This window comes from Crocuta crocuta, unplaced genomic scaffold, assembly GCF_008692635.1.
Source record: "Crocuta crocuta isolate KB4526 unplaced genomic scaffold, BGI_CrCroc_1.0 scaffold30, whole genome shotgun sequence".
Classification (NCBI taxonomy): domain Eukaryota; kingdom Metazoa; phylum Chordata; class Mammalia; order Carnivora; family Hyaenidae; genus Crocuta; species Crocuta crocuta.
In genome coordinates this window covers 12,782,969-12,809,080 of record NW_027528345.1, presented here as the reverse complement: position 1 = coordinate 12,809,080, position 26,112 = coordinate 12,782,969, and the positions used below count along the sequence as shown (strand labels likewise).

Genomic DNA, 26,112 nt, shown 5'->3' with positions numbered 1-26,112 from the left:
CTGCGCTGCCAGGAGCATTCCCGGGCAGGGGTGGGGGTGCAGGGTGGGGACAGCTGGCGCTGATTTCCTTCCTGAGTTTCGATCAGTGGGGCGGGTTTAAGGCTGGGCTCTGTTGAGCTAGCAGCTTTTCTCTAGGAAATGAGAGAGAGCTTTTCTCTAGCTTTGAGGAGAGAAAAACATGAAGGCTGTTCCTTTATCAGGTCAGGGGCACTGTCCTCTTAGCACGGGGAATTTGTGTCTCTGGCAGCCCCCTCCCCAAGAGGTGTGTGCTTGGGGTGGGGCTGGGGAGCATGGACATTCACACACAGCCTTCACACACGCGTGCCCTTGCACATTCACAATATACAATCTGGTACACGTTCACACCTTGTCCCTCCACTCCCATACACATTGATGTGCACGAGTATCTTCTACGGTGTTCACAGAGCTACGTGTGTATGCTCCCACCCTTATACATGCACAACTACCTTACACATTCACATGTGAACTCTGCTTCCAGAGTCCCTCCACTTTGACTTGTGCACACGTGTATTTAGTCCTATGTTGTCATCTGATCTTTGCACATTCATACTCATTGTCCCACATGCAGTTCAAAATTCCGCACAATGCACTCCTCCCATGTCCCCGCACACATGTCCCCACTCTCTCTTTTGCCTCACGTTGTCCTCAGATAACAGCGAGAGCAGGGGGAGTCCCGGGAAAGGCAGCCTTCAGTAGGCCAGGGCCTGGCTGGCAAGGGGGGGTTGAGAAGATAATAATAATCAAAGCTAATAGTTGGTAGACACCACCCCGTGCTAAGTGCTGTTCTGGGCACTACGTGTATCATCTTGTTTGACATACACAGCAACCCTATGAAATAGGGTTTATTATTCCCTTATTATAGCTGTGAACATGGAGGCACAGAGAGGTTAGGTCACTTGCCTGAGGCCACAGAGCTAGTCAGTAGTGGAGTCGGAACCTGAACCCAGGCAGTCTGGCTCTTAACCACCGGCCTCTCTTCCTGATCTTCAGGTCACTCTTGTGCTCTGCCCAAGGTACCCCCAGGACCCCAGGAGCTAGCTTCTGTGGAGTCCATGTACTGTGTGGATTTCCCCAGGGCCAGCTGGGACTTCACAATGTCCAGAAAAACAGCCGGGAATCACTGGTGGTTTACGTTCCCATTTGGGGGCCTGTTTGGGGGGCTCTCGCCTTACAACCCCACCAGGCACCAGAGAAATGGTGGCAGGGAAGATACTTCAGGGAGGTCCTGATCCGTCCCCACTCCTGTTTTACGGATTGCTGCAGGGCCAGCTTCTGCCTGGCTCCCAGACCCTGTTCCGGTTGCGAGAGCCCTGGCTGCCTGCAGGGGGAGTCAAGAGCAGGAGAAGCCAGGTTTCTGCTTCCGTTCCTGCCTGGAAGGGAATACCAGGAATGGGTCTGTGCCCTGGAAAATCCTGGAAAGATGTCTGGGACCGGGGCTGGATCAGCCTGCCCCGTCCAGTGACTTGCTGGCTGGCGCCTACAGGAGACAGTGTATGCCTGTATGTTTGTGTATGTGTGTACCTGTGTTCAGCCGGGGCTCCCGGAGGTTCACGTGTCCTCTGGGAAAGAAATCACACAGTGGACCTGGTGGAAAGCTCTGAGAATCCTTGCAAAGAGATACTCAACCATTTACAATACTCTGATCACAGGGTGGAACTGGCCACAAATCCATATGTGTAATCTGATTCCACTTCTGGGAAATACATATTTATATGAATAAGTGGTGCTTTCACTAGAGCAGCATACAGCACTATGCTAGAAATATGAATATACACATATGCATACATATATATGCATATATAATTATATATAATTATAAATATAATTTATATTTATATAATTATAAATATATAATTATAAAACACAGACTCCATAAGATAAAAACATGGGTTTTTATCTGTTTCGTTGGGTATTTTATCCCTAGATAGTACTAGAACAATACCTGGCACAGAGGAAGTGTCCAATAAATATGGGTTGAAGGAATAATGAAAGATATTTACATTTGGAAAAGTCTGGAAGGTTATGCACCAAAATGTTGACAGTGATTACTTCTAGGTTGTAGTTTTTGGAAGATTTTTATTTTTCCCAATTTTATTTTATTATATGTTGTTTTAAAATTTTCAGTGATGAACTTGTATTATTTGTATAAAGAAAAGGAAGTGCCACAAACCCTAGAATCTTCTTCCTCTACATCTTTAGATCCTCAGCCTGGACTTTAAGAAGCTGGGCAGTGGGCGGGAGCTGCCGTTCTTTCCCTTTCCACTTCCCCACCCACCATCTTCCTGCTGGTCTTTTGCTCTCTCTGCCTGCTCCCTGCCCGCAAGCTTCTGCTGGCACAACTCCTTGGGCTTATATGCCACCTTTGGAATCGTGGATGGGCTGACTTGGGGGCCAGGAAAGGCGCCCTCCCCACCTGTCAGGTCAGAGAGCAGGTGCCTCTGGGCCAACAGGATCTGGGCTAATGTTGGAGCAGGAAAGAGTGAGGTTATACCTAAGAACTTCCTGAGAGCAACAAGTGTCTGGGCAGGGCAGGAGGGGGTCACAGAGCCAGGGTCCTTACCTGGAGGGGAGCAGGTGCCCCCCCATTCATAGCTGGATGGGATTATTCATTGCATCTGAAACACCTAGCACAGTGCTTGGTGCTGAGAAGTGGCTGGGAAATGTGATGGGTGGAGGAGAGCCTTCATGAGCTTGCTGGGGTGGTGGGAGTGGGTGGGTGATGGGGGGCTTGGGGTCCTCCTCCATGGGTCTCTATCCTAGGCTCTCAATAATGGGGGATGAAACGAGTCCTGGCTTAGTGGTTCGAGTCTTATCCTTGCTGTGTGCCCCGGGTAGGTTGCTTTCCCTCCCTGGGCCTCAGTTTCTTGTGCTGTAAAATGAGGGTGTTGAACAAGATGACCACTTAGGTCTCTCTGCTCGGACATTTTACAACAACTGGCAGGTGTTGTGTGGGGTATTTTTGTTGTTGGGTCACTCTCTGGTTGTGCGTTATTGTAGTCTTTTATTATTATTTTAAATGTTTATTTATTTTGAGAGAGAGAGAGAGAACACAAGCAGGGGAGGAGCAGAGAGAGAATCTCTGCTCAGCCTGCTGCTGTCTGCTCTCTCTCCAGCCCTGTGGGCCTTGTTCTCTCTGGACCCAACCCAAGGGTTCCCGTCCTCGTCACTGTCATGACTCAGTGGTTCCATGGATGAGGGGGCCACGATTCTTCACTTTGGGGGGTTGGCGCGCTGCGGGGCAGGAAGCGCATCAGTGGGTTTAGGGATTAGATTCGATACTAGGAGAATTTCCTAACCCTCAGGATAGATTGGGAGAGCTCCTTACCCTCTGCTTTCCCCCTTCTCAAACCTGCTTTCATTACCTCCCTCTTCTGGAAAAGCTTCCCAGAGGAAACCTCTATTTTCCCATCCTCTGTCCTATTAGCTGACGCTGCTCCTGGTTCTGGTCTTATTTCTTGGGGTCGTGTGTGTTCGGGTGTGGGGCCACTTCTATCAGAGAGTTTTTTAAATGCATTTGGACAATGATCCCTAGGAAGAAATTCATTTTATTTATTTTTATTTTATTCTTATTTTTTAAATGTTTATTTAGTTTTGAGAGAGAGAGAGAGAGAGATAGAGAGCAAGCAGGGGAAGGGGAATCCCAAGCAGGCTTTGTGCTGTCAGCACAGAGCCCGATGTGGGTGCTTAAAACTACAAACTGTGAGATCATGACCTGAGCCGAAACTAAGAGTCGGATGCTCAACCGACTGAGCCACCCAGGAGCCCTGGAAGAAATTCATTTTGGATCACAGTTCTGTATACACAGACACACAGACACACAGACACACAGACAGAACGAAATTTTGTGGTGCGAAAGTAGCCTCACTGTCGGTGATGCACGCTGTTATGCTGGTTGAGACCCATTCGATTGATTTCACAACCTACTGCTGGGTTGTGACTTGCAATTTTGAAAATACTGTTCTCTCAGACTGAAGTTCCGTGGGGGTGGGGGTCAGAAGATTCGACCCCCCTCATGTCTCCGTGCTCCAGGCACAGCTCTTCAGATGGCTAGGGGAGGGATGCTGGTGAAGGATAGGGGCAGGGAACTCTTTGGGGTAAACCCCCTCCCCCCACTCCCCCCAACCAGGACTTCCTGTGAGGCCTTCCCTTACTTTCCTAGCGCTGTAGGAATCCTGAGAACTTTCCCCTAGAAATTTCCCCATGAGCCTTTCACCCTCTGAGGTGTTAGGAGGCTGTCCTTAGCAACATGTCTCACAAATATTTGCCACATCAGGGACACTTGCTAGCAACAAGGCACCCAACTGGCTGAACCTGATTGGGTCAGAGTGGCGGCGGCTGCGTGCTGAGCCCTAGATAGGCAAGTCTGGACTCTCAGGTTTTCTGGTCTGAACACCTCCCTCTTCCCTCGGTCCAGCCCAGCCCCAGTTCCCTCTCCCAGGCACCACTGGTGTGTTCTTGGCTCCCGCTGTCTGGGAGAGTCTCTTTCACCTCCGGCTAGTGGTGTGCTGGAGCTAGCTTGAAATCAGCCGTGCCGGGAGTATTTACCCCCCAGAAAATGGCAAACACCACGAAAGGGAGCTGTGTTCTGTCCATCAGCAGAGAGTCCATTGTTCAGTCCCGAGCCCAGCGAGTCCCCCTCCCTGGGCTCTCTCCCAAGCACCTGGCTTCCGGGTATCTGTCGAATAGAGAAACACAGACTATACATACTGCACAAAAGAGTCGCAGAGGATGCCGGGGCCTTCTGAGAAGACCTGTGTTCTCATCCTGCCTTGGCCTCTTACTGTCTTTGAGATCCCGGACACTTGCTTTTGTGTCTGTGCCTGTAGCGCAAGCAACAACAATGCCCACTTCTCAGATCTCTGGAGAGAAGATGAAGGATCTGCAGAGGTCTGGCGCGGGCACAGTGATGACACCCAGAGGGTCCTCAATAGGTGTCTGAAACATGATCAGGTTCCTGAAACATGATCAGGTCTTACATGTAAAAGGTTATTATTCCAAAGCTGGAGTTCCGCATTGCCCCTTACTGCCGCTCTCAACCCACTCTCAAATGTATGTACGGGGACAAACATTTAAATTCGTAACTCCCAGGCAAAGCTTGGCAAATCCCTGCTCTCCAAGGTCTCTGTCTTGGGATTGAGCTCCCTGTGGGTTTTGGGGCCTCATTACCTGGAGGGGCTGCGGGGGCAGTAGCTTGACCCACCCTTGATGCAATAAACCCATTCTTGGGGCACCTGGGGGGCTCAGTCAGTTGAGCATTGCCTTTGGCTCAGGACATGATCTCCTGGTTTGTGGGTTTGAGCCCTGCATCGGCCTCTATGCCGGCAGCTCAGAGCCTGGAGCCTGCTTTATCTGTGTCTCCCTCTCTCTCTGCCCCTCCCCCACTCCCACTCTGTCTCTCTCTCACAAATAAATTAAAAAAAAAAAAAGCCCATTCTCTGGATGGGTGCCACCTTCCTCCATTGCCAGTGCAGGGAAGAGGGCATGGGCTACCTGTCCCAGCCCAGTGGGAAGGAGGGTGCCAGGGCAGAGAGCGCTGGAGTGTGTTTTGCTTGGCCTGGGGTGGAGCAAGGGGCTGCCTCTTTCATCTCCTCCCTCTGCTTTCCTGCCCCACAGGCCACCTCTGCAAAGCACCCCTTCCTTGTCCTCACTGGCTTTGGGGCAGCTTCAAGCCTTCCAGCTTTTTTTTTTTTTTAAGCTTTTATTCATTTATTTTGAGAGAGAGAGAGAGCGTGAACAAGCATGTGTGTGAGTTGGGGAGGGGCCGAGAGAGAGGGGGAGAGAGAATCCCAAGAAGGCTTTTCACCGTCAGCACAGAGCCTGATACAGGGTTCTATCCCAGGAACCTGTGAGATCGTGACCTGAGCTGAAATCAAGAGCCAGACACTTAACTGGTTGAGCCACCCAGGTGCCCAGCTCTGACACAGGTGGCAGGTGTAGCTGACGTGTGTTTCCTGTGTAGCCCATTGGCACATGGATGAATGTGTGACACTTTAATAGCTATGTTTTATTTGAATATGAATGAGAAAAGTTGGAACTAGCAAACCAAAGCCATGATTTCAAGGACATTACTGGTTAGGGTCAGGATAAGAAAAAAAGTGAATTGCTTTCGATTTGATTTAAAGAAAATTGTTGGGGTGCCTGGGTGGCTCAGTCGGTTAAGCGTCTGACTCCTGGTCATGATCTCACTGCTGGTGAGATCGATTCCCACCCACATCAGGCTCTGCGCTGACAGTGTGGAGCCTGCTTGAGATTCTCTCCCTCCTCTCTCTCTGCCCCTCCCCGATGATGCTTTCTCTCTCTTAAAAGAAATAAATAAACTTAAAAAAAAAACCCATTAAGTACATGATGGTGAGGGTCACATGTGCCAATGACTGATGTTCTCCGTGCTCTGGGTTAGAAAGCTGTGAAGGCCTGAGGGAACGTTCTGTGACAAGAAGAAAGCCATGGGCTGTGCACAGTGGGGGCAGGGAGGCTGGCTGAAGGCAAGTGAGGGACGCTTTTCTGTCCAGTTCCTTTCAAACTGCAGGGCAGTAACCAGCCCCTTCACTGCCCTGCGAAAGCCAGGAAAACCAGAGCAAGTGCAGGTGGCAGACAGCCTCACCTTGACCCCAGGAGATGACTGTCTTCTTCCTGAACATGCTGGGAACATGAACACCTGATGCTGCTTCTAGAAAATCCCCAGGCCCCCACAGTACCCTGTACATAGTACAGTGGGGCCTCCAGCACTTCTATTACACTTACTGGTTTTTACATAGATTCCCCACCAGATTGCAAATTCCTCCAAGGCAGGGACTTCTAGCATTCTTTGCTTCATAGTGTCTAGCACCTGGTAGTGCTTAATGAACGTTGATAATGGATGCATGTGGAGGAATGACCTTTACTTTTGGATCTACTGTGTGACCTCGGGCAAGTCATTCTATCTTTCTGGGCTTCAGCCTGTTAAGGTGTCCTTCAACACAGATATTCTGGGTCTCTGAGAGGAGCATAGAGTGGTGGTGACGCATAGGGATTCGAGAGCCCAACTACCTCTGTTCATGTTCTGGCTCTGCGGCAGACTAACTGCGTGGCCTTGAGCAAATTGTTCTCTTGGTGTCTCAGTTCCCTTTTCTGGGTGTTTATTTAGTCTGTTAAGTGTAAACCACGTAGGTGCCCCAATGAGTCATCTGATAGATTTTCTGATGTTCTCACAGAGAGACAGGAAAACAGAGTCAGGGTAAAATGGGTGCAGGGGACGGGCAGATACAGGCTTCCAGTTACAGAATGAATGTCACAGGAATGAAAGGCACAGGGCAGGGAATGGAGTCTATGTTATTGTGATAGCGTTATATGGCGACAGATATCTACACTTGCAGTGAGTATAGCACAACGCGTAGACTTGGGGAATCACCGTGTTGCACACCCGAAACTGATGTTGTGTGTCAGTTCTACTTTGATTACAAGAATTGGATGCTGGATTAAAAACATGGGGTCTGGAGAAAAGTACAACTGGGTAGATTCCCAAATAGTTGAGCAGAAGACCTAAAGGACAGACCCTGGGGGGATGTAAATCTGTAAAGGGAGGGCGTCCAGCGGCATATGCTACCGGAGCCTGTCCTTGCCTTCTTCCAAGCCCATGGCACGGGGTCAAGGTTCTTCCAGAAGAGGATTTCCCCACTATTACTCCAACATGCACACTTGCAACACGGGGCGGCCCCTCTCAGACCACCCCCCATTCTGTATTCATATATACATCTTCCGTGGGACTATATATTCCTTCAGAATGGGGGTGGGGCCCTATCCATTTTTTATCTCCTGTATCATGTCCCTCAGTGCTCACCCACAGTAGGAGTTCAATAAACACACATGCGCACACACACTGACCATGTTTCTCAAGTGCATGCATGCCCCCCACCTTCAGGGATTGGATGGGGATTCACAAATGCTTCAGAGAATAGAATTAAGAGTCACAAGGACCTCCAGAGGTTGAAAGATGGAAGGAAATCAATGAAACGAAACTGAATGGGGATTCATTCATTAAGATATTAAGCACCTCCTGTATGCCAGGCACCCTTCTTTTCTTTTCTTTTTTTTTAAGTTTATTTTTATTTATTTTGGGAGAGAGACAGAGAACGAGTGGAAGAGGGGCAGAGAGAAATAGAGTAAGAATCCCAAGCAGGCTCCAAGCTGTCAGCGCAGAGCCTGATGTGGGGCTTGAACTCAAACCACGAGATTGTGACCTGAGCTGGAATCAAGAGTCATGCTTAGCTAACTGAGCCACCCAGGCACCCCTGCCAGATGCCATTCTGAGTGTAGAAGATATATAAGCAAACAAAGGGGCCAAATGCCTGCCTTCATGAGGCTCACAGTCTGCTGTGGGGAGGCTGGTGAGCAAAGTGAGTAAGTAAAGTACATGGTATGTTAGGAAGTGCCAGGTAATAAGTGGAAAGCAATCAAGCAGAGAAAGGGATAAAAAAATGTCAGAGGAGGGATGGACCCAGGGTCGCGATTTTGGTTTAAGGCAGCAGAGAAGAGGACTTTTAGGCAATGGGTATCTGGGGAGGAGAAGTCCAGGAAGAGGGAACAGCAAGTGCAAAGGCTCTGAGGCAGGAGCGTTCCTGGCATTCTCAAGAATAAATCAGGGGATCAGCTAGGTTAGGCCTGTCTCATACCCTATACTTTTCTTTCCTTATTGTTAATTGCAATGAAATACTTGTCTAATTACCTGTTTGTTCACTGTTTCTCCATGAGACTCCTGGCTTTCTTGGTGCGGGGGCTGTGTTTTGCCCTTTGCTAAATTCTTAACACTCAGAACAGGCTTCCGCACACAGTGGGTGCTTAGTCACATTTTGTTGATAAAAAATTGAATCAAGGTGAGTAAATGGCATTTGGGTCAAGAAATTCACCGCACAAGGAGGACAGGCTTGAGTGAAAGAGGTTGGGGCGTTACTGCTGTGGCCAGGGTGAGCTTAGGGTGAGGCAGGGAGAGAAGAGGCCACCGGGAAGCTAGAAGAACCAGAGCCGACCTGGCGCTTTCCTGAAGGTGGGCCCATATATTCAGGGGCTGCAGAGCAGGAGGTGTGGCCGAGGAGCGTTAACCAGGAGCAGGGGGGACCAAGGACAGCCGTAACCATGACCCATCAGAGGCTTCACACTGCTGGGTTTAACGGGAAGTCGTGATTTGCGCCGTTTGTACTTCGGTTGCTGCATGAATTGAGGCCCCTCTGTGCCCCTTTGTGTATAGGAACATATTGCTCAGCCCGTGAGGGCCTAGCATTCAAATCCCCAAACTGCATCAGCCTTCTTTCCATCGCTAAATGATTATTTATTTATTTTTGATTTATTATTTTTATTTTATTTTAATTCTTATTAATTTTAAAAAATGTTTAATTAAAAAAATTAAAATTTTTTTTAACGTTTATTTATTTTTGAGAGACAGAGAGAGACAGAGCATGAGCAGGGGAAGGGCAGAGAGGAGACACAGAATCTGAAGCAGGCTCCAGGCTCTGAGCTGTCAGCAGAGCCCGATGTGGGGGTTGAACTCCCGGACCCCGATATCATGACCTGAGCCAGTTGGATGCTCAACCGACTGAGCCACCCAGGCACCCCTAATTAAAAATTTTTAAAAATGTTTTATTTATTTTTGAGAGAGGGAGAGAGAGAATGCAGGAGTGGGGGAGGGGCAGAGAGAGAGGGAGACGCAGAATCTGAAGACAGGATCCAGGCTTCAAGCTGTCAGCACAGAGCCCGACGCGGGGTTTGAACTCAGAGACCGTGACATCATGACCTGAGCCAAAGTCGGGTGCTTAACCGACTGAGCCACCCAGTTGCCCCTATTATTATTATTTTAAATGGAAGAAAACCTGTGACAGCAACATTTGAGAACCAGGGCAATTCAAGAAGGTCCTTGCTGTGACTGTCATTTATAAAGATTCAGGTCTTAAAACAAACACTTATTGGTCCCTAGTGTATACCAGACCCTGCGCTGGATAGAGTGGTGGACAAGGTATGACCAAGGGTTTAGGGGGCTGCTCCATGGGGCAGTGGTCTCAGCTGAGTGGTGGTCCTGACCAGCTGTGTGGGTGGCCTTGAGCAAGTCACTCAGATCACAGAGTGATGGGTCAAAGCAGGCTTAGAGGTCATCTGGTGCAATCTCTTAGGTTACCCAAGTGCACAGTCTTTGCACCCCGCCCTAAACCCTATGGGGCCTCAGAATCTTTAAGTGTAAAATGGGGGCATTGGACAATGACATTGAAGTTCACTTTGGCTTTAATATTCTTTTTTTTTTTTAATTTTTTTTTTAAATGTTTTATTTATTTCTAGGAGAGAGAGAGAGAGAGACAGCGTGAGCAGGGTAGGGTCAGAGAGAGAGGGAGTCACAGACTGAAACAGGCTCCAGGCTCTGAGCTGGCAGTCAGCACAGAGCCCAACGCGGAGCTCGAACCCACAAACTGCAAGATCATGACCTAAGCAAAAGTCGGACGCTTAACCGACTAAGCCACCCAGGCGCCCCTGGCTTTAATATTCTATAACATTACAAATATGAGGAAGTTCCAGGGAGGTGGATTTGGTGCCATCCAACCCATGATCTCTGTCCTCCACCCTTAATACCAGGGGAAGGGGTGGTAGAGTCCAGTCCACAGAGATGTTTATCAAACACATTCATGGAGCCTGGAAGGAAGGCATCGGGCTTCCCTAGTGGGGAAGATGGTCCCTAGTGGGTAGGGTTTGGAGGTGGGTCCTCAGTGGGATTCAACCCATTTCCCAGATTCTCTTTCTAGACCCGGAGGTTGCTCCACACCGCCTCCCTCTCCATGGGACACTCAGATCTCCTGCTTGGATCTTTTCTCTTTTTCTCTTCCTTAACCTGGCCCCTTAGTGCTTTGATCTCCTTTGTTCTCCCCACCGAAGGCCCAACCTCTTCTTCCCCTTGAGGTCATCTGTGGTTCAGCTTTATTCAGAGGTGTGCCAGTTGGGGCAAGAAGGAGGAAGGGGCTTCTAATCCTTTGGAGGAAGAAGAGACTGGCTCACTATCATCTGGCCTGGGGGTGGGGTTCACGTTGCTAGGACTGACTTCCTCATAGCATGTCTCTTGAGTGTTCGTTATGCCGAATCCCTGCTTATTCCTGCTTTGAATTGCATTATTAAAGGCACAGTATCCTAGTTATCAGGGGCCACCAGTCTTAGGAGCAGGTGGGCGGGGGGGGAGGGGGGAAGAAATAGCCCTCCCACCACCGTGTAAAGAAGGAATTTCAGAAATTTCTAAAAATCCAAGCTGTCCAATGCTGCTCGCCAATGTTGGAGGAGTTTCAGTGGTGGCGACGGGATGACCCCGGTCCAGGCATCCTGGACGGGGTGGGAGGCTCACGGAATACCAGAGGGCAGACACAGGATCTATCCTGGGGGGATCCCTGGACTCCCGTGTCTGCCCCCGTTATCCCAAGGGAGTATTTTTCTAACTACGTGTTTTACTTCAGAGTCCAGGTGCCTCTGATCTGTAACCTGACACATGCAGTGCGTGACCCAAGTGGATGGGACTGGGCTGTGTGCCTGTGGAAGGATTGGGGACATAGGCTGGGCTTGGAAAGGCGCCACTTGCCCAGGTCCTGGATGGAGATGCCTGGTTGGAGTGGGGTGGTGCCTCATGGATGATTGCTGGGTTGAGCAAGAGGAGGGACTTGGACACCCTGTATTTTGGATTCATTTCCAAATCTTGGAGTGTCGTTTAGCCAATGATGACAATAACACCTCTATTAACCTCGTAGTTTCTCTTAGTGCCGCTGAGTGCCACTGAGCGCCCTCCTTCTCCAATTATTGTAGGTAGATTCTCCCTCGAGAAGCTTCACTCTCCTCTGTCCAGCATCTCCAGGGCACTCAGATGCTCCATGTGAACCCCCTGTCTCCTTCCCCATCCCCCCATCTCCTTCTCTGGAACGCCTTCCTTGAATGACCCACAGTGACCGCTCGGGGCCATTGTTCCCACCCCTAGCCCCGGTCTCCAGCTGCTTCCTTGTCTTTGGGACAGGCTCAGCTCTCTTGCCGGCCTGGGAGCTCCTTGTCCCTTGGGCTCCACACGTGTTGGGCCCCTATTCTCCAGGCGTGTCAGAATAGGTCAGCTGGAGCCAGTGACAGATACAGTCAGGCCAAGAGCATCTTGCTCCCCAAGGCCCAACCCAGGCATGGGAGGGGATAAAAGTCTCGTGCTGGGGCCTCGGGGCAGGAACTCACACACCTCGGTTATCCACTGTCTGTCTGCAGCTGTGTGGCCTTCTGTCTCTACCATGTCTCTCCCCTCCTGCCAGGCCCAGAGGGGCTTCAGTGCTCGCTCGGCCTGCTCGGCTCGCTCAGGGGGCCGCCGCGGGGGCAGCTTCAGTAGCAGGAGCTTTGGTTCCTTTGGAGGGTGCAGGGGGGGCTCTCGTGGGAGGGTCTGGGGATCAGGGGGAAGGTTAGGGGTGCGGCTTGGGGAGGGCCGCTGTGGGCCTGGACTTTCCCTGTGCCCACCGGGGGGCATCCGGGAAGTGACCATCGACCACAATCTGCTGACCCCGTTGAAGATTGAGATTGACCCCCAGTTCCAGGCGGTGCGGACCCAGGAGACCCAAGAGATCAGGACCCTCAACAACCAGTTTGCTTCCTTCATTGACAAGGTGAGGGTCAGCTCTGCTAAGCCCCTCTCTCTGCGCCTCTCTCGGAGGAACTGTCCTTGGTGGATTTGGGAATGGGGAAATCTCCTTGGTTTCCACTTTTCTAATCTCTTCTGCAGCAAGGAAGTCCTTCCAGTGGTCTCACTGCGGTCCTCATTATGCCGAGGCTCTGCTGTTCTAGGGTTGGGGCACAGGGACCGAGAACCGTCGTTCGGCAGTGGGAGGCTCCTTCCCTGCTAGCCATCCCGATCATTTTGATGAGCTCAGAGTCTCACGCGAGGGCGTGAGGCTGCCCCTGCCCACGCTGGATTTGGGAGATAGGAGAAAGGTGGGCTAAGTTGGGGGGGGTTCCCGGGGCTTGGCTTTCAGAGCCTGTGGCCAGGGAGTCCCACCGGAGCCTCAGGGACCCTCTGCTTGGGCTGCAGGTGCGGTTCCTGGAGCAGCAGAACAAGGTCCTGGAGACGAAGTGGCACTTGCTGCAGCAGCAGGAGGTGAGTGACAGTCCCCAGAGCCTGGAGTCTGTCTTCGAGGCCTACCTGGCCCGGCTCAGGAAGCTGCTGGAGCAGCTTCAGAGCGAACGAGGGGCCCTGGACGCCGAGCTGAAGTCTTGCCAGGACCAGGAAGAGGAGCACAAGGCCAAGTAGGCAAACCCCAGAGCCCATGGGGCGCAGGTGGGGTCCGGGAGGGTTTGGATGGGGGCTGTCGGTTGGAGGGTCTCCCACATGCTGAGCTCCCAGAGACGCATCAGTGGTTTCCCCTCTGCACCCCAATCCCTCTGATTCTCAGGGTGCCCCACTGTTGTAGGTAAGGAGCCCCCCCTTCCCCCCACTTCCTGATGGCCAGGTCTGGGGAGCCTTGGTTCCAAAAGACCCAGCTACAAGGGCCATGTTTCCGGTCAGGGCTAGGAGGGGCTTATTTAAACAATGCCTCATTGGGTTTTTCCTCGATAAATTCCTGTTGAGCAAGCTGTGGGCTAAAATGACTCAGATGTTCTCTGGTCTCGGTGGTGGAAGGGAATCCATTTAGTGGGACCATCCCCAGGCCTGTGGCATGATTCACAGCTGGGCTGTGTTTCTGGGCTCCCCACCTAGGCCACCTGGTGGTGTGGAGAGAGCCATGGACTCACAGGAGGCGTGGGTTTGGCGAGGGGGAGCAAGGGGTGGCTGTGTGGCTTTTTACCTTTGCCGGCCTCGGTTCCCATCTGTAAGCTGGGAACGTACCCTCTGCCCTTCTCATCTCCCGGAGCCATTGGGAGGATGACATGTGAGGCCGAGTGGGTCCCGGAAAGAGCCCAGGACAGGGGCCAGGAGACCTGGTCTTAGATCTGCGGGGGCCGCCTGATTATGTACGACTTGGGCAAAGTCATGTGTTCTCTCTGACAAAATCCAAAGTGCCCGCTTCACATGACGATTGTGAGTGGCGAGGAGAGGTGTTGGGATGTGCCTTATAGACGTGAAGGAAAATGGCCTCATGTGTCCAAGCAGACACGGGCTGAAAGAGTGGAGAGAGGGTCCCAGCCAGGGTGTGACAGTGGCCTTCTGATAGGGAAGGTAGGGGAGTGGGCCGGTTTCGTGGAAGTGTCTAATGGCAAGGGGAGCCTTTTCTGGGCTGTTGTGCTTGGAGGAGGGGCATGGGCTCTGATCTCACCCCCTCAGGCAGCGACCTTCTGTACGTATTTGACAGGTATGAGCAGGAGGCCCACAGGCACGCCACACTTGAGAATGACTTTGCAGTCCTCAAAAAGGTAAGGCGGAGGGGGTCAGCTGCTTCCCGTGGATCCTGAGAACCCACCATGCACGAAGCCCGGTTCTAGGGCTGGGAGGGCGGGAGGTGGGAATCCTAATGCAACACATGATCTCATGCAGCCTGTAGGGGCCCCCAGGGAAATGGGATAGCTGTGTAGACACAGGGACCCCGGGACAAGAGCTGATGGAAGGATCGCGTGATGAGCTCTGGGTGTCACTGTGGGAGAGGGTGGGGAGGGAGTGGAAGAAGCCGAACTGGTTGAGAGTAATCAGGGAAGGCTTCCTGAAGGCAGTGTGGGTCAGTGTGAGGCAAAAGGGAGAGCAGGGAGGGGCAGGCCTGGAGGAGGAAGGAGTGGGTCTCCGGGGATAGCTGTAGATGAGTATTGGGCAATGTGTGCCCAGAGCTCCTGAGCCAGAGTGGGACCCACAAACAGGAAGTGGGAGTACATGGCTTCTGTCTTCCCGTCCCCAGGATGTGGATGGGGTTTTCCTGAGCAAGATGGAACTAGAAGGCAAGCTGGAGTCTCTGCAAGAGTATTTCTGCTTCCTGAGGCATCTGTATGAAGAAGTGAGGATCTGCCAAGTGCAGGGTGGTGGTCTGCTGAGGGCAGGTGGGAGTGAGGGGAGGGGACGGGGCAGGCAGGCTCCCTGGCTACAGAGGGAGTTGCCAGGAGGCAAAGCCTGGTTAGGGTGACTTGGATCCAGGCATTCAGTCATGTGACAAACAGATACTGAGAATGTGCCATGTGGATTGCTAGGTACTGCAGATACACTCGTGAATAACCAGACACAAATCACCACGCCTGCTTTCTGTTGAGAGACAGACCATAAACCATAGAGCTACGAAAAGTAAATTAGCATATGTTAGAAGGTGATCAGTGCTATGGCAAACAGGAAAAATCAGAGCAGGGAAAGAGGGCATAGGAATGTGTGTGTCGGGGGTAAGGCAGGTGCCAATTTCAGATAGGGTGGTCAGAGTGGCCTCATTTAGAAGACAAAGTTTGAGCAAAGATTAGAAGGCCAGTGGGGAAGGGGCGCCTGGGTGGCTCANAAAAAAAAAAAAAAGAAGGCAGGTGGGAAAGGTGGGGAAGCCAGGCAGGTGGAACTGGGGAATTGCAGGTGGAGGGAAGGGCCCCCAGTGGAGCGCTGGTATCTTTGTGGAACTGAGGAGGCCGTGGGGGTTGGAGCTGGAGGAGCGAGAGGGAGGGGGGCGTGATAAGAAGTCAGGGGAGTGATGGGGACTAGGTGATTTCGAGCTTGCAGGACATTTACCTTTAATGTCCACACTGCAAGAGTCATTAGACATCACCTCCTACAACCCTCATTTTCAGGCGAGGAGACAGCAGAGGGCGGGGCGTGCTCAATACCACCCCACCTGGGGGAACGAGGGCTGCCCCCTGATGGAGTATGGGCAGAAGTCAGGCATCCTGTCCACCTGCCCGAGGCTCCAAGGGGGGAAGGGAGCAGGAGCAGGTGGACACCGAGTCCGTCTTCCCCGCAGGAGCTGAGCCAGCTCCAGACCCAGGCCAGCGACACGTCCGTGGTGCTGTCCATGGACAACAGCCGCTGCTTGGACCTCAGCGACATCATCGCTGAGGTGCGCGCCCGGTACGAGGAGATCGCCCGGAACAGCAAAGCCGAGGCCGAGATGCTGTACCAGACCAAGGTGCCAGGGCCAGGGGGCAGCACCGGGCCGGAAAGGGCTGTGTCTCTGTGCCCATGCCCCAGGGTGGTCGGCCCCCTCGGTCCCCTTGGGGCAGTTCTAACAACCTCCCTGGGGCTCCAGGGCTGGGTGGGCATGTCCACCTCCCTTCTCCAGGAGGAGGGCAGTGCAGGGAAACAGGGACACCAGCCTGGGCTGTCGTAGGCTCAGCCCATCGTGTCCTGGCCTCAGTGTTTAACCTGCATTCCAAGTGAAGAGGCGAGAAAGCAAAGAACCGGGGACACAATATTTCTCATGGTCTTGAAGTCAAAGGTGAAAGTCCTCTCAACTAATGGCGTCACCTCTGTCCCCCTCAGTACCAGGAGCTTCAGGTGTCTGCACAGCTTCACGGGGATAGCATGAAGGCAACCAAAGTCCAGATCTCTCAGCTGCAGCAGACGAGTCAGAGGCTGCAGAATCAGATTGAGAACCTCAAGAAGCAGGTAAGTGCTCCCAGAGCTCCCCAGGCCCTCCCTGTACTCTCTTGGTGCCAAGGTCAAGGCTAGGTTTGTGTCCAGGTTTGATAACTGGCTGAAGCTTTGGATGATTTGGGTGGAGAGGGCCTCAAGCCCCATTTTAGAGGACTATGATCTCCCTCCGAATTCAAGCCTGTGTGGGTTTTACTTTGAACAACTGCTGGGGGCTCTGCTTGTGCTGCCTTTCATGGCCAGGTATACATCTTGCCTTTGGCTCCTTGGGGAGAGTGTTAATCTATCTGTTTTCCAGTCTTTTCTTTTTACTCTTACTCCTCAAGCCCAGCGGAGACTCTAAGGCCAGGTGCTGACTCTCTGGGTCCCATTTGGGGAGCATGAGAGCCAGGAGCTCAGGGAGCAGGTGTGATGGGCAGTGGAATAGGGGTGTGTGTGTAGGGGGCTAGTTCTTACGCAGATGCTTGAGATGCTTTGTGTGGGTTGGAGGTGACGCTTTAGGTGCCTGGATGGGATGGAGTAGGGGGAGGGAGAAGGCAGGGGACATGGTTTCCTGCTAGTCCCAGAGGCCTCACTTTTAGATGTGAAAGATTACAGATTCCTCAGTTCTCAAGTATCTTTGCACCCACTTTCCCCAAATCCGAGGAATCAGTTTTAGGATCAGCAGAGGGTTGAGAGCTGAGAGGGCAGATCAGGCGGTCTCCTCAAGCACTTCAGGCTGAGAACCAGGGCACGTGTGGCCCGCCCACTCCCAAACCGGGGAGGCCGGGGGGGGGAGGTGGGGAAGCTGAGAAAGCCCTTGGAGCTCCAGGGCTGTTCAAAGCCCAGACACAGTCTCCACCCCTCCTCACCCGCTTTCCTTTGGAATGTGATTTGGGACCCGAGATGAAGGTGACTGGGTCTTATTATTCAATTTGCGGCCACAGTGTTTTGCCCATAGATTTGAATTCCTTGCTTGGGAATTCCTTGGGAATATCTGTTAAAATGCAGATCCCTGGGCCTCTGTCAGACTAAGGGAATCAGTATCTAAGGGTGGAGCCCAGAAACTTATTTTCTTTTTTTTTAATGCTTATTTATTTTTGAGAAAGAGAGACGGAGTATGAGCAGGGGAGGGGCGAGAGAGAGAGGGAGACACAGAATCTGAAGCAGGAACCAGGCTCTGAGCTGTCAGCACAGAGCCTGATGTGGGGCTCGAACTCATGCACCATGAGATCATGACCTGAGCTGAAGTTGGACGCTTAACCAACTGAGCCACCCAGGTGCCCCTAGAAACCCACTTTCTAAGCTTAGTTCGTTCACTTGGGTGATTGTGAGGGTGCGGAGTCTCAGTCCAGCAGCCAACACTTAGGAGTGCTGCTCCGTCCCCACATCTGCCACACAGCAAGGTGCCTGTCCTGCGAAAATCCCTCTTGGGAAAAAGACCTCCCCACCCGTCTTACTCCTCATTTTCATGCACACACATGGTGGACTGGACTTCCTGCAGAGCCCCGTGGTCTAGGACTAGACATCAGCTGTCCGAGGTTAGGGTCCCAGCTCTGCCACTCACTGCCTTTCTGAACCTCAGTTTCTTTATCTGTAGGATAGAGATGATGTCTCCCAACAATAAGGTGCTTGTGTATAGAATAGGATAGGATAGGTTAGGATAGGATAGAATAGAATAAGATAGAATAGAATAGAATGAGACTACAATGGAATAGAATAATGAGAGCCTTTAGGGAATGCCTTCTCTCCTGACCCAAACATGAGGGTAAATCCACTGGATGGCAGATTAGATAGGGATGATGTTCTTTTGGGAGTTTTCTCTCAGATCAGAGAGGTAAGCACAGAGAGTGTATTTCTCAAACCCAAAACTGAGGCACGTGGTTTGATATAAGGTACAGCCTTGGCTTGCAAGTAACTTGCTCTGCGAGTGTTCCGTAAGACGAGCAAAACTTTCTAATAAATTTTAACTTGGTAATCGAGCGATGTCTTGCAATACGAGTAGTATGTGACACCGAATGTCACATGATCACAACTGCGCCAATGGTTTTTGAAATTCGCTTTGATATACAAGTACTTTGGATTAAAGGCATGGCTCTGGAATGAATTACGCTCCCATACCAAGGTTTTACTGGACTTTGATAACAGGACAAAGTATTTGAAATGGGGCTGTTCTAAAACAATCAAGGATGATGGTCGCCTTCAAGATGAGACTTGTAGATAATGCTCTATGCAGGACGGGAAGAGCATTAAGTGCCTGGGTAGAGATAAAGTGCCTCAAGTAAGGTGCTAAGGGTCAGGAGTGGGAAGAAATAGGGGAAGATCACTGGAGGAGGTGAGACAGGAGGCAGATGAGTTTCCTGTGGTGGCTGTAACAAAGTACCACGAACTTGGAGGCTTGAAAACCAGATCATGTTTTCTCTCAGTTCTGGAGGCCAGAGGTGGTCTGGCATCTCCATCGGATGCTAGCAGGTGCACTCCCTCCGAAGGAGCTGAGCAGGGGAATTCTTCCTCTCCTTCTCCTAGCCTCTGGTGACCCCGGGAATCCGGGGCATTCCTTGTCTTGTGGCTGCATCACTTCAGTCCCTTCGATTGTCACGTGGCATCATCTCTCTGTGTTTGTCTCCGTGCTCTCTTATCTTTTTCTAGGGACACTATTCATTGGATTTAGGGCTCATCTTGAGATCCTTAATGCATTACCTTTGCAAAGACTCCTCTTTCCAAATAAGATCACAGTCTGAAGTTCTAGATGGACATGACGTTTTGGGGACTCCATTCAACTCACTTTGGGAGTTAAGGAAGCAGAAGAGGCAATGCTTTCCCTTAGAAGGAGAGCAACGGGGGGGGGGGCGGGGGCAGGGGTTGGCCATGGATAGTTTGAGCGCATGAGATTGTGGTCTACCCTGGGCTTTAAGCTCCATTCACAGTAGGTGCCTTGGGAGGTGGTCCTAGGCTTGCAGCCACTTTCTCCCTCATTTCTACACCCATCCCAGAACGCCGGCCTGCAGGCCACCATCGCTGATGCTGAGCAGCGTGGGGACCTGGCCCTGAAGGACTCCCGGGCCAAGCTGGACAAGCTGGAGGCCACTCTGAGAACGGCCAAGCAGGACCTGGCCCGACTGCTGCGTGAGTACCAGGAGCTGATGAGCACGAAGCTGGCCCTGGACGTGGAGATCGCCACCTACCGCAGGCTGCTGGAGGGCGAGGAGTGCAGGTGGGAACTCCACTGAGGTGGGAGAGGGGGACGGACCGGACCGCCACTGCGGCGCTCTCCTTGCTGAGGGGGATTCTGAGATTTCCTGGCACTCTGAGCCACTGAGGGCAACCCATTCTGCTGGGAGGCAGGGATTTAAAATTGGGACTGCAGGTTGTATCTGCTGAGAGGGTGGGTGAGCTCCTCCAAGAAGTGAAAAAGCACATGGGATGCCTGCTTTGCAGCCTGTCTTAGCATTTCCTCCTCTTGTCCTTTCTCCACCAGGATGTCTGGGGAATGCACCAGCCAGGTCACTATCTGTGAGTATCAGGGGACTTGGGAAGAGGGGTCCCCGTGGGGACCCAAGGACCCTGCCGTGACCCTGGTGCATTTCTTGGCAGCTCTGGGTGGAGGCAGCGCCGTCGTGTCTGGAGGAGCTGGTGGTGGCCTGGGGGCCACTTGTGGACTCGGAGGCGGGACAGGCAGCTTCGGGTCCAGCTGCTCCAGCATCGTGACTGGAGGCTCCAGCATCATCCTGGGCTCTGGACAGGGCCCTGATTTGGGCCCCTGCTCTGTGTCCGGCTCTGGCTCCAGCTCCGGCTCCAGCTCTGGCTGTCACACCATCCTGAAGAAGACAGTGGAGTCAAGTCTGAAGACGTCCATCACATACTGAGTGACCTGCCGGCCACTTGCTCCCCATGCCTTCCCGAGCCCTCTCAGCCCCGTTCCCACCTCTACCGCCCTGCACGGCCAGCTCTGTGTCCATTGCCCACAGCCTGAGCCCGCCCACAGGGGATTCTGCACAAGTCAATAAAAGCATCCTTGCCTGCTGTTCCAAGTGCTTTCCCAGTCCGGCCTTGCTCTGCTTACTGATTTGTGTCTCCTGTGCCTGTGGTCCACCCCAGACCACGTCCATGGCACCCTGTCCTCCAGCCAGCCAGCCTCATCCTCTCCTCCCCGCAGCCCTCAGGCAGAGCTGAGAAACCCCTGGTAGGCTTGGCCAGCCAGATATTGTCCTTTGGGGGGAGAGGAGAGGCCTGAAGCCCCCTGACCAGAGCCTGCAGGCTGGAACCTTGGTCTACCTCCCTAGTCCTCTTCAGCAGTCTCTGGACCATTTCTCTAGCTCTTCTGTGACATGAAGCAGCACCCACTTCTCCCTGAGGGGGCTTCCCTTCTCTCTCTTCCCTCCCCCACTCTTTCCCTCTCATAAATTCTATTGAGTGCAAACCATACTCGAGGCACTGCGCCAAGGCTGGGCTATGCTGGATCAACCCCATCCTGCTTTCCTAATGGGTTCAGTCTCTTTCTGAGTAAGCTCTATGCCCAATGTGGAGCTCAAACTCATGACCCCAAGATCAAGAGTCATATGCTCCACGGATCGAGGCAGCCAGGCACCCCTGGGTTCAGGGTCTCTCCCATCTCCTTCAGTTTCTGGGTTCTCCAGCGCAACGCCTCTCACCCACGAGAGCCGGATCTTCCTTCCGGAGGCCTTGGTTACCAGGGCGAGAGGCCAGCGTCCGGCACCTAATTCAGGCAGCTTTTGTTGGGAGATGGGGATTTCTGGTGAAGTTCCTTGTGTCCTGTCCCTTTGTCCAGCCTCCTCCCAGGGTTGCCCCAGCTCCAGCTCCATCCGAGGTAGCAAGCTGGGTCCTGTTGCCTCAGCTCCCCCCCATCTCTGAGCTTTAACTCCTGGACAGGAGTACCCCCAGCGGATTAATAATTCAGCCGTGATGTGAAGCACTAGCTTTAAATACGTGTTCTGAGGGCATTTAGAGGGGAGGCTGAAGGGCAGAGATGAAGGTTCCCTGCGACGATGTGCAGTCTCTCTGCCACTCCTTCTGGCAATTCAGCTCTGCCCCCAGGCTTGCACTTCACCCAGCAAACAGAAGCAACACTGTTCAGCCCATTGCCCTCAGAAGGCACTCTGTGGAATATCTATTACTCTTTGGGAATATCCAATGGGCATCTCATCCCTCATCCCAATCAGCTCATCAGGGGGCACCTTCCAGCCCTCCCCTCTGCTCCCTGGGATGTCCTCCTCCCTCCCCTCCATCTCCGCTGGTGTTTCAGTATCTCTTCTAGCTTGTTCCCTGGCAAATTAGCCATACTCCTGACTGAAGACAGCCCCTCAACCCTGCTCCTCCTTCTTCCCATGTCTGCACTGGATTTTTCTCCTCCTGGAAACCTTTCCTAATTCCCCGAGTCTGAATGTGCCAGACCCTTTCTGTCCCTGGCGCAGCCTGGACATACCTGTTGCTATCCTTGGCTCTGTCTCTGTCTGGTTCTTGTCTGGGATCCAGTTTTCCCATTAGCCTGGGACCCACGGACAAGTTCTGCTGAACCCAGGATCGGAATCAGCTGCTTGGCTTGTGCCGGGGTGGGGGGTGGGGTGGTGGTTCTGATGGACACTTGGGACTGAAACTCAGCCCATCCCCTTACCTCTTGGCTCTCACCCCACCACTGGGCCTGTCTGAACATGAAGCTGGAAGCCTCTTCTTCCCTTTTCCGTAGGAAGCTCCGCAGGAAGTCAGGAGTGTAAGCATCAGGACCGGGTGCTAGCAGCATGAGGAGGGTCACCTTCTCCCAGCAGCGCATTGGCTCCTGCACTGCTCCTCCTGTCTTCTCGCTCCCCATGTGGCTAACTCCAAACCCCATGGCCTTGGCCACAGGAAGTCAGGCCATTCTCTCCCGCCCCCGGGCTTTAAGGGGAGGTCAGCCCTTTTTTCAGACCTATGGACCTGTCCATCAAAAGTATCTGAGGAGGCTTTTCAGCCTTCTGTAAGGGAGACATGGGTTGGGGAGCCCAGGAGCCAGGATTCCTGGGCTTGCATCCCAGCTCTGCCTCTTACCAGCGCTGTGACTTTGACCAAGCCATATCATCTGTGAAAAAAGATTAATCACAGCTTACCTCACAGGGCCGAGTGAGGGTCATGCCATTCAGGGTCCCAGCAGGAAATGAAATTCACCAATTCAATGGGCTTTAATGAAAGAAGTACCTGGGGAGGTGTGGGCGTGGCTAAGGAAACTCTGAAAGGATGGACAGGCAATGGGAAGCCTCGGGCACCCCCAGAACTAGAGGGGCTGGTCATTTGCCCAGGGCTGAGCGTTTTTCCAAGACGTGGGACTTTCAGTGCTAAACAAGGACAGTCCTGGGAGAACCAGGATGAGGAGGCCGCCCTGTGTAGAGCCGAGAGACAAAAGGAAGAAGTGACAGATGAGAGAGGAACAGGGACCTTGGAAGAAGGTGCAATTATGGAAGAAGTTGGGGAGAAGTAGCTGTCCTCTCTTCCTCCCTCCCAGATCTCCTGCTGGTTCCCCCCACCCCACCCCCCCAATCCCCTCTACCGTGGCCAACCCACCTGGAAGCCAGAGAGCAAAGCAACCTGCAGGGGTCTAGGAGGTAGGTGACTGATCAGGAAGGAGGTGGGCGGAGCCTACCCAGAGTGGACACGGGAGACCAGTTATTGCACTGAAAGTGTCTGCCGCGTAGTAAGTGCTCAGTAAATGCTGATTATAATAATTACCAGTGTTAGTTTAGAAAGTCCTATCCCCCTTGTATGAGGGCTCCCAAGGGCAGCAACTATTTTCTTCACACCATATCTTTCCTTTTTTACTCTTTTTGAAGTTTATTTATTTATTTTGAGGAGCACCCGGGTGGCTCAGTCAGTGTCCGACTTATGGTTTCAGGTCATGATCTCACAGTTCGTGGGTTCAAGCCCCGCATCGGGCCCTGTGCTGACAGCTCAGAGCCTGGAGCCTGTTTCAGATTCTGTGTCTCCCTCTCTCTCTGCCCCTCCCCCACTCACGCTCTGTTTCTCTCTCTCAAAAATAAATAAACATAAAAAATTTTTTTAAATCAAAAAATAAAAAAAGTTTATTCATTTTGAGAGAGAGAGAGAGGAGGGGGGAGGGGCTGAGAGAGAAGGAGAGAGAGAATCTGAAGCAGGTTCCCCACTGTCAGCGCAGAGCCTGACGCTCAGAACCATGAGGTCATGACCGAGCCAAAATCAAGAGTCAGACACTTAACGGACTCAGCTACCCAGTGCCCCGCACCCCATATCTTTCCAATTGCTCAGTTCCCAGCCTGGCCTATGTTGGGTGGTCAACTGACCTCATCAGCCATCTTGCCTTGTCTCCCTTGTGGCAGCCTGCCATCCCCTCTGCTCTTGTGTCCTGCCACAGGGGGGAACCCCAGGCAGGTGACAGTCTATAGACACAGAAGCCCTCGGTTGGAGCTGCAGCGGAGAGGAGGAAGCAGTTCCTCCTGAGCCACAGAAAGAAGGTCTAAGCTTGGGGGTTGTGCATGAAAGCACAGAGGACAGTCTGCCCCCGGGCAAGAGGCACGGTGGCTCTCATACTCTGTCTGGGCTGGGACCTGCGTGTCCCCCGCTGCCTAAGAGGGAGCCTGTCTCCAAGCAATAACTCAAAGAACAAGCCCTGGGCAGCCCATGCCGCTGTCTGTCACCAGCTTTCAGTAACAAAGCCTGGCACAGCCTGCCAGGTCAACACACGAGGATGCCATTCCTGGGGAGGGGTGGAATGTTTGTTTGTAGCCAACGCTGCTCCCACCTCCCCGGCTGCCCTGAGTCAGACGGCTGACATCACTCCTTTCCCCAGAAGCCCCACTCCCCGTCAGCTTCCCCTCCCACGGCCCTGCAGGGAGAGATAAAGGAGGCTGAGAAAGTGATCACAGCCTCGGGGACTGTCGGCAAAGGTCAGTGGGAAGTGGTGGATCAGTCCTGGGATGGCGGGCCAAGCCTTTTTGAAAGATTTCCCCTGCGGGCCCTGCGTAGAGGCAGAGGCAAAGGAGGCCCAGAGAGGTTGAGAGCAGCCCAAGGACACACAGCTTGGTGGGGCTATTCTGTCCCAGCCTGGCTTGCCCCAGCCCACCCACTCTGTGCGTTGTATTCTAGCTCCCAGAGGGGAGGAAGAGCCTCTCTTGGGCATTAAGGGTCTAGTTCTGTGAGTGTCCCACACCCCATCCCTCATGGGGGTTAGGTTTGACTTCTGGAGCAGCCGGGAACCACTTGTAGCCTCTCACAGTGGCCCTGGGAGAGTCCCACAGCCTCCTCTGGGCCTGGAGTGGACTTGCTCTCCGCTTGACTTCCTTGGGCTGTGGAGCGGGCCATGTCCCCTCCTTTGGGATCCTGGGGACACAAGCGGCCGCAGCCCCAGCTCTAGCCCTGGCCACTGTGGGAGGAGCACGGCAAAGCACAGAGAGTTTCTCTCTCGCCTCTCTGGGCCCATTTGCCAGTTTTCCAGCTAAAAGCTCAAGTGGGGAGGAGGGACGTCTCCCAAGTCACCTCCTCAACGCTGTCTCAGTCCTAACGTCTGACATCTCCAAGTCTTCCTTTGGGGCTGTGTCTGGTCCCAGGAGCCTGAGGGGGGAGCACAGAGGGGACTGTGTGAAGAGACTGAAGAGTCTCCGGCCCTTTGGAATCAAGCATCGGAATCAAGCATCCTTGGTGGCTGGGAAGGTGGGAATGTTGGGGCGCTCCCGGGCCTCTTCCTCTGCCCACCTCCAGCCCCCTCTGAAGTGGCTGGGCCCTTCTGGGGGTGCTCGGCTGCGGGGCAGAGGGTTGGGGGTCTCAGGTGATGGCCAAAGCCCTCAATCTGTCTTCAGTCCCCAGCAGAATGTGCTTTGCCCCACTCATCTCCCTGGCCTCTGGGTACTGGCTGGGGAACCCAGGCCTTTCCACCTGCTTGTCAAGTGCCCAGACCCCGTGGTTGGGCAGAGACCCCCGTTCTGTCCTTGTGTCTACCCTGCTCAGCACAGGGGCTCCACCCACTAGACCATCTGCCCGTGTGTGACTGAAGAGCAGGCTGCTCCCGCCCCTGCTCTGTCACCTGTGACCCCCACCCTGGACCTGCCAGGAGGCAGTGAGGTAGTGGGTTGGGAGGGTGGGACTGGAGCAGGCCTGGGCACCCTCTCCACAGCCCATTGCCCAATGTTCCTTCCCTTACCACCTGTACAGCCACGGGCCCTGGGGCCTTGGCTTACGACAGGGGACTGGGCCCAATCCCACAGAACAGAGCCTCATTGATGGCGGCCATCAGGGCTGGGTAGGAGGAGAGCAAGCCAGCCACTGGGTGGTGGGGGTGGCCGTGGGAGCCTGTATCATCCTGTTCCAAGTCAGAAGAGCCCCGGGGGGAGAAGGTGGCATCCTGCCCCACACAGTCTCGGCTCAGCCCCAGCTCTGGAGCACAGGTGGTAACTGGGCCGCCCCTCCCTCCCGCTGGGGGAGAGGGGACTCCCCTGGCCCACGGGGCCCCTCCCTCTCTTCCTGGGGCAATGGGGCAGGAGTGTCTGTGGAGCCCAGGAGCCGGCCCAACTGGGGAAAGATAAAAAGCCCTTCAGTGTCACAGCAGCTCACTGTGCTCCCTCCCAGCTCCCTCAGCCTGCGCTCCGGCCCCTCTGACAGCC

The 26,112-nt window shown here is 53.2% G+C and overlaps 1 protein-coding gene across 2 annotated transcripts in view; it reads left to right on the top strand.

Annotated features, from left to right (window-relative positions):
• KRT78 (keratin 78) overlaps nt 1–20,499 on the top strand; it is a 34,853-nt gene extending 14,354 nt beyond the window's left edge. The window contains exons 2-10 of one of the 2 annotated variants that reach the window (XM_077753614.1): nt 12,570–12,644; nt 13,067–13,281; nt 14,325–14,385; nt 14,859–14,954; nt 15,888–16,052; nt 16,406–16,531; nt 19,489–19,709; nt 19,974–20,008; nt 20,090–20,499. In XM_077753614.1, coding sequence (XP_077609740.1) covers nt 12,570–12,644; nt 13,067–13,281; nt 14,325–14,385; nt 14,859–14,954; nt 15,888–16,052; nt 16,406–16,531; nt 19,489–19,709; nt 19,974–20,008; nt 20,090–20,361 — 1,266 coding nt within the window. In that variant the 3' untranslated portion in view covers nt 20,362–20,499. Of the gene's footprint in view, nt 1–12,278; nt 12,645–13,066; nt 13,282–14,324; nt 14,386–14,858; nt 14,955–15,887; nt 16,053–16,405; nt 16,532–19,488; nt 19,710–19,973; nt 20,009–20,089 lie in introns of those variants that run through there. The other variant, XM_077753613.1, reaches the window with a different exon arrangement.
• The last annotated feature ends 5,613 nt before the right edge of the window (nt 20,500–26,112 follow it).